General features: G+C 50.0%; 2 protein-coding genes across 2 annotated transcripts; one reads left to right on the forward strand and one right to left on the reverse strand.

The window, feature by feature from the left end:
- Positions 1-1,109: 1,109 nt before the first annotated feature.
- Positions 1,110-3,808, reverse strand: LOC136535803 (riboflavin biosynthesis protein PYRD, chloroplastic-like). The gene is made up of 3 exons (XM_066528210.1): positions 3,356-3,808; positions 2,179-2,477; positions 1,110-1,868 (listed from the first exon to the last, which is right to left on the reverse strand). Exons 1-3 carry the CDS (start codon positions 3,656-3,658, stop codon positions 1,280-1,282), a joined length of 1,191 nt encoding a protein of 396 aa, XP_066384307.1. The 5' UTR covers positions 3,659-3,808; the 3' UTR covers positions 1,110-1,279.
- Positions 3,809-4,335: 527 nt separating this feature from the next.
- Positions 4,336-6,347, forward strand: LOC136535804 (peroxisomal membrane protein 11-1). Its single transcript, XM_066528211.1, has 8 exons — positions 4,336-4,492; positions 4,813-5,008; positions 5,115-5,189; positions 5,295-5,369; positions 5,467-5,547; positions 5,639-5,713; positions 5,837-6,010; positions 6,108-6,347. Exons 2-8 carry the CDS (start codon positions 4,817-4,819, stop codon positions 6,147-6,149), a joined length of 714 nt encoding a protein of 237 aa, XP_066384308.1. The 5' UTR covers positions 4,336-4,492; positions 4,813-4,816; the 3' UTR covers positions 6,150-6,347.
- Positions 6,348-7,463: the final 1,116 nt, after the last annotated feature.

The following is a 7,463-nucleotide window of genomic DNA, read 5'->3' on the forward strand; positions in this document are numbered from 1 at the left end:
ATATGAATTTTGTGTCAGCTTTTTAGGTTTGCCTTCCTAGGTCACAAGATCAGGAATACAGTCAAGATATCCAACGCTTCTGGCTGCACTGTAGCAGCATGAAAAAAGGATAGCCTTCAGATTATTTTCTGCACATTGTTTCTATCTATGCCTTTGACTGACGATGACATAATATTATTATATGCTATATAAAATTTCTATTTCAAAGATATCTTTTCCAGGTGCTCCAAAAAAAAACACTGGCCACGTATTGGTTGCTGTGTGATAATGGGCATGTATTAGCTGCTGCTGTGATAGTTCCCCAAAAGATACAGGCCTCCTAATTGTTGAGAAAAAGTTAAGTACACACATCTATCTTCGTGTGACAAGTTAATTAAAACTATGGCTGCTCAATAGTTAATGCTCTTGTGTTCGAACCGGCATATTTGTGGGGTTTTGAATCATATATATATGCTGGTGAATATAGCAAGTTCTACTTTTTTGTTACTGCCCCTGCATAGGATATGTGTACCTGCACAGGATATTCTTTCCTAATTTTTTAAAATAAATAGTTATACACCTACATAGGATATGTGCACCTGCTTCTAACCTAAGTGATTTTTTTCTGGTTTGTTATGTACTTAATCTATTCTGATTGGTTAGGGACTTTGATTCATATTACATTGCTGCAATACATGATTCAGAAGGTACATCCTGATCAATGTCTACTTGCTACTGTTGCCTTGGTGATTCTTATGCAAAGCCTGCAGTCATGAACAAAATGAGAGTGGTAAATGTTTTTGTGATTATTTCGCGTCACAGTTATGGTTTAAGCTACGCAGCACTTCTAATTGGCCATCTCATCTTTTTTCAGGTGTCCAAGAAATAAAAAGCACAGATGCGAGCTCTGCTGAAAACAGACTCATCTGACCATATAATTCGTGTTACAAATGTACTTGCATTTAGTTTACTTTTGTTGTGCTTCCTACAACCTTAGAAAATGGCCAGTCTCGGCTCTCTTCCAAGTTTCACTCTATACTTCGTTATCTGCAGTCCAGAGTTAGGCAAAAGAAAGGCTTAGGTTCCTATATTTATCTCAAATCATTTTTTTCATTCACTCAGATTATAAATATCCATAAGTACTTCATGCTATATCTCAAACCAATTCAGTCTCCGCATTTGTAACTGCACGCGCACGCAGGTAACGGTTCAAGTGTTGAAGTTTACAGGGCTATCTGTTTACACGAGGAAAAACAAACAAAGCTGCCACAGGGACTATCAATCTCCCACAGAAGAGAGACTACACATAGGCCTCTAGCAGCACACTCCCATTCACCTCCCTGTGCTCCAAGTTCTTCAGCGGAAACGATTGGCTGCCACCAAATGCCAGGTTGCTGAGCCCTTCGCTCACGAGCCAAAAAGGCAGGACCTCCACGACGACCTTCTGCACCAGCTTGTCCTCCTGGAAGTCGTTCAGAAGCAACGCAAAGTTTTCTCCAGCCTCTCTAAAATCCACCAGCACGTTGCAAAGCCCTCGCTGTGCAAGAAGTTGGAGAATAGACTCCAAGTCTATCTGACGAAGGACAGCAACTTCAACTCCTGCTGGCTCCACGGTGACAGGACTATCAGCAAGGACTATCACCTTTGATGCATTCTCTTCGCTGAGAGATGGGATGTGTAGTCGGGAATTTTCACCCTGTGAAACGATGATATAGAGAGGTTGGTTTGCACCGGCTTCGCGCGATAGAGGTAAGCTCGACATCTTGGCCAGTTCACTTGAAATTATGACTCCATCATTTTCTTTCATCAACTGCGAGTAGTACCCACCTGACTGATCAGCTCCCTTCCCAATATGGTTTGTGACGATTCCATTCACTGAGAGTGTAGCTCTGTTATTCATATAATAACAAATAAATATCATCACAAACATTGCACATGATATTCAAATGGTCCATAGAGAACATTTTTATATGCAGACAACAATGAACATTACTACTCAAATAGATGAAGCAATGGGCTTTCAACAGTCCTCCAGACCACAATTAGTTATAGGATCTATCGTCCAACTCACATTTCAAACTCTAGATATGCACTGCACACTGTCTATTTAATATTTACTAGCAGGTCCTTCAGAGCAAATGTGAACACTGATTTAGCAGAGTTGGAAGATTAGGAAGTTACTTGGAGTTGGATATTTACCTCAAAGTTGCAAAAGCCTTCCCGGTGAGCATACGATGGATGTAAGCCTCATTTAGTTTGCGGCATAACGCTTCCTCCACACCCACCCTCACATTTATTCCAGCACCTTGGAGCTTTTCAATCCCTTTGGATGCGACAATAGGATTTGGGTCAGTCATCCCCACAACAACTTCCTTTACTTTTGCATTGATGAGTGCTTCAGTACAAGGAGGGGTTCTCCCATAGTGGTTGCAGGGCTCCAAGCTAACATAAGCCGTTGCATTTTCAGCTAAATTACCTGCATCTCTCAGTGCAAATACCTACACATGATTTTAACACAATACAAGGTTATGATGTTACGTAATGATACTTTGTCATTGTATAAGCTCTTAAGCCAATATAATATTAAATACTTATAGTGTAGCAATGCAGGATTAAATATTGAGATGCGATGTAAACTGTTTATAGGAGAGAATCTTCAAGGAGAGTCGACTAGCAAGATTCAGCATCCACTGTCCCTCCCAAACCAAATTATTACACATTCTTCTAGAACCTTTCTCACAAAAAAAAAGATGTTGTCACTATCCTCCTCTTACAGAGCTTGACATTTTTGTTCGTTAGAGGTTAATGTAATGTTGATGGTTGTTTTTATACACCATGATGTTCACAGCTTTAACATAAAGCTTATTGTTTTACAGCATCATAAAGAAAGGAGATGAGTGCTGGGATACCCACAAAGTTTTACAAGCGACACCCACAGAGTTTGACAAAGAGATGAGCAGGACAAGACTAGTCGCTTCACCTAGAACATTGATGGCTAACCAATGGATGACGTGCTGTTTTACAAGCTTTACTTCTTGTTGCGATAGACAAAAGTTTCCGTTAATCTTAAGCACAAACTATATTGTTCTGTTCAAACCAAAAAATAGCGTTTGCTTTCCAAAATTGCATAGAGTTGAGGTTTCATGAGTAACGTGTTTGGTGTCGAATGTCTCGCTAGCTAAAAAGTTATAACAGCTCGAATAGTACAAGTGATTTTTGCTACAAAGGACAATTGACATACTCTGATGATGATGCCTAACAGCATGGCCAGATTCCGTTGCACTTTATGACGATCACCAAACAACATTTTCCCTTCCCTTTGTCAGAATAAGCATCCAAAGAAAATATTGAAAAGCGAGAATGGAAGACATGCTACCTCGGCATGAGGTTGGCCGGCTTTGGGGTGGAATCCTTCTCCGACGACGCGGCCGTCGCGGACGATGACGCAACCCACCATAGGGTTGGGGCTGGTGTAGCCGGCCGCCTTGCGCGCCAGCTCCACGCACCGCCGCATGTAGTGGGCGTCCAAGTCCCCCGCCGCCTGCGCCTGGCAGCGCACGGCGCGCCCGCCAAGGGCCCCGGCCCCGGCCGCGAGGCGGGCGCGGGTAGGGGAGGCGAGCGTGGCGGCGCGGACCGGGCGCTGGGTGAGGTGCGGGCGCGAGACGAGCGAGGACGCCATGGGCGCCAGGACGTGGGCGGCGAGCGGTGGCGACTGGCGAGCCAGAGGGAGAGCCCAATCCGAGGGCGGCCGCGTGTGCGCGCGGAGGGTTTGGTTGGGTTTGGGACGGTTGGTTGGTTGTAGGTCGGAGGGCGCGCACGTGCGCGCGTGACGCGCCTAGCTCCGTCACCCACCCCCACGCCGCCACTCGGCCCCTCCGCCGCCGCTGCCGTCACCTCCCCGTGCGAGCCGCGCCTAGCTCCCGTCACCTCCTCGTAGGCTGCTGCCGGCTTCCGCGGCTCCTCCCCTCCGTCCCCAACCGCCGCGCCGGCCTAGGGACGCCTCTCTCTCTCCCGGCCCCCGCCTTCGGCCTTCTTGTTCGACACCGTAATTGGTCTGGCTCGCCGCGTGCGCCGCCGGCCGTCCACCGTATCCTATCCCGCCCGTCCACCGTTCGCTCACCCAATGCGGCTGCCCCGTTGGCCGGTGTCGGTCCATTACATTACATCACTTGTTCGATTCCGGCCCAGACAGTACACGTCACTAAAGCGAGCCCGGAGCCCAACAAGTTTCGTCGTTGAACTCCCTTGCTTCGTGTGGCCACACGCGTCCACCCACAGCCAAGGTGAGTGTGTGTCGCCTAGCTCCTAGCGGACGTACCTGTCATCTCATCTCAATCCACACAAATCGAATGGCGCAGTGAAGTAGCCGAGGAAGCTACTCCAGGACTTTTTGCCTGGAACGGCTCGGCTAACACCAGGTAGCGGTAGCCGTCCCTCCTCTATCCAGTATCCACCTGCCCCTTCACTTGGTATCTCCCAGCTCATCTCCCCGGTTTCATCTCTCCTGCAAGAGGTAATTGCACTTTCCTGCATACGTTTTGGTTCGGTTTCAGTCGTGTTGCAGAGTTTCGTTTTCGTTAGTCCAATCCAGTGGCTACTTCAGAAGTGATGCAACGCTAGTACTAGTTCCTAGTTCCTACTGATGCGATGAACTGCTCCTTCGGATGCTTGGGTTCATGGTTGTCTGCACATTGTCGCACCTGCTCTGCTTGCTTTCGTCTCAGTTTATTCGTTCAGAAACTTCACCTCGTAACCGAAATAAGCGTCACGCCGTCACGCGTTGAAGATTAGTGTCTTGTATATGATGATATGCTATCCCTATAATTTTGACAGGAATATGAGCTCGTTAGATGCCACACGAGCTGAGCTTGGCCTCGTTGTTCTGTACCTGAACAAAGCCGAGGCTCGGGACAAGATCTGCAGGGCGATCCAGTACGGCTCCAAGTTCATAAGCAACGGGCAGCCTGGCACTGCGCAGGAGGTCGATAGATCGACCACCTTAGCTCGCAAAGTTTTCCGGCTCCTCAAGGTCAGTCAGATATGATTATCTTCTCTCCGTATCTGCTAAGTGTTCTCGGTGTACCATCATGCAGCTGATGGTTGACTAAGATAATTGCTTGATGTTGCATGTCCAGTGGGTCAATGATCTGCATGCTCTTATCAGCCCGCCGGCTAAAGGGACTCCTCTCACCCTCGTCCTGCTTGGCAAGGTAATTCTGAATCTTTTATTCAAGCATTACTACTGTTCATGAAGAATTCCTCCGTTTTGGAATGACAGAGTTCAAATTAACCTGCTGGTTCTTCGATAATTTCAGTCCAAAAATGCGCTGCTTTCGACGTTCTTGTTCCTGGATCAATTTGTGTGGTTAGGACGAACAGGGATAGTCAAGGTTTGTCCTGATGGAACGATTTGGTTGCTTGCCTTCATCAACTGCATAGTGTATGCATTTTTCCTTTTGACAGATTTGTTCTTGCTTCCGTTGGTAGAACAAGGAGGCGACGGACCGCGTTGGCAGGATATCCCTGTACTGCTGGATGGCTTCTTCTGTCTGTGCAGGTCTAGTTGAGGTATATTATATTTACATAGTTTCTTCGCATGCTTATGCTTCAAGTTTTCTACACCTAGTGATGTACTGATTGTGTGTCTGCAACTTTTCAGCTTGGAGAGCTTAAAAGGCTATCGAGATCAATGAGGAAGCTTGCTAGAGAGCTGAGGGACACAGATAAATATGAGGTGCGTATATACTTTCGTATCTGCCACTGACTGATCATACATGACTACATGAGGGCATGGAGTGTATATGCAGTTAACTTTTCCACCTATATTTAAAGTGTTTATCATGTTGCCATTTTGCAGAATGAACAGTACCAGAACAAAATGAAGCAGTCAGATGAACGGCTCCTGGCCCTGGTCAAGGCGGCCATGGACGTGGTCGTGGCCATCGGGCTTCTTCAGTTGGCACCCAAGAAGGTCACTCCAAGAGTGACAGGAGCCTTTGGGTTCATCACCTCGCTCATCTCCTGCTATCAGGTACTTCTGCCTCTGTGTTGTTGACTTTTTGTGCATGTGTTGTTCAGGAATGGAAGTGCAATGCTCATGTTCCGTGTGCTCTATCTACATTCTACAGCAACTTCCTTCCCGCGCTCCGGTTGCCAAAGTCGAAGTTTGAGGAGTGTCGCCGTCCTAGTAGTACAAAGGAGTCAACGCTGGAATTATTGATCTCTACTACTTCAACAATGGATCGTACTACAGTTTTATATGCGAGTATATAATACCATGTATTGGCAGTGCCCCTGCCTTGTTTTAAAAAAAAAGAAGACAACATAGAACAGCAGCCATTGCACGTATGGGCTTATCGATCACTTTAGTTTATCTAGTTTAATTCAGGATTTTTCAACCCAGCCCCCGCGTCGTCCTCTACGGGGCGGCTCGGGCGGCGCCGCTCCGCCCACCGTAGAGACCTCCCGTTGCGCCGCCACTGCCCAGCCACCGCCAGAGCTGAACTCCGGCTTATCGGAGGAAGGCAAGGATGGCGGCGGCTAGGTCATCTCCTCTTCTTCCCCACTTCTCTCTCTTCTGGTGGCCGCCTGCACTGAGCGGCGGCTGTCGGCGGTTCCCGGCCAGGGGTGTGCGGATCCGGTGTCCTCTCGGCCGGATCCGTCGCCCCCGCGCCTAGATCTGGGTCCTGGGTCGGCTCGCGCCCGGAAATGGCTGGGACTGATGCGACGGTGGTAGGGGCTGCTGCCAAGGTGGCCGGCTGCGGCTGGACCGGGTCCTGGGTCGGCTCGCGCCCGGTGTGGACCTCCTGATGGTGGTGGCTTGGTGGTGATGCGGGTGTGGCCGGCGGCGTGTGCTGCGTGGCCAGCGGCGCTAGTGGATGGGCCGCGGCTGCGCATGTGCTGTGCGGTGGCGCGCGGGATACCGTGTGTGCTGTGCGGCGGCGCGGGCTGCCGTGCGTCTCGCCATGCGTGGAGGCGGCGGCGCCTGCTGGGGTCACTGGGTCTGGCGCCACGGCCACATCCGGTGCCCCCGGGGCAGGGGGCGGCGCCCGTGGTGGGGCATGCGCCCGACGGTGGCTGGCGGAGGTCGGCTGCGTCGACGGCGGATGCTTGAGCCGACGACGTTAGCTGGCGGCGGCTTCGGCGTGCGGCAGGGTGGCGCGCGTGGCAGGGTAAGTCCAGTTCTGCAGGTTGCCCGTTCAGAGGGGGTGGCGGCCGACGCAGCTGTGCGGCTGCTATGAGCAGTCGGCGCGTCGATGCCCCTCTGGAGAAGCTTCTGCGGGATGACAGTGACGACGACGATGGAGACAGGCTACGGTCCAGCATCTTGGCTCGACGTATGTGCTAGGGGCACCTCGGGCAAAAGCCTTGGCGACGACGACGCCTGTGGGCGCCGTTTTCCTTGTTGGGGGCGTCGTGTTCTTGTACCCCCAGCCATGTCTTCCACGGGTGAAAACCCGGTCCATTCCTGGACAAGCGACGGC

Source organism: Miscanthus floridulus, chromosome 2 (assembly GCF_019320115.1).
Source record: "Miscanthus floridulus cultivar M001 chromosome 2, ASM1932011v1, whole genome shotgun sequence".
Taxonomy (NCBI): Eukaryota; Viridiplantae; Streptophyta; class Magnoliopsida; order Poales; family Poaceae; genus Miscanthus; species Miscanthus floridulus.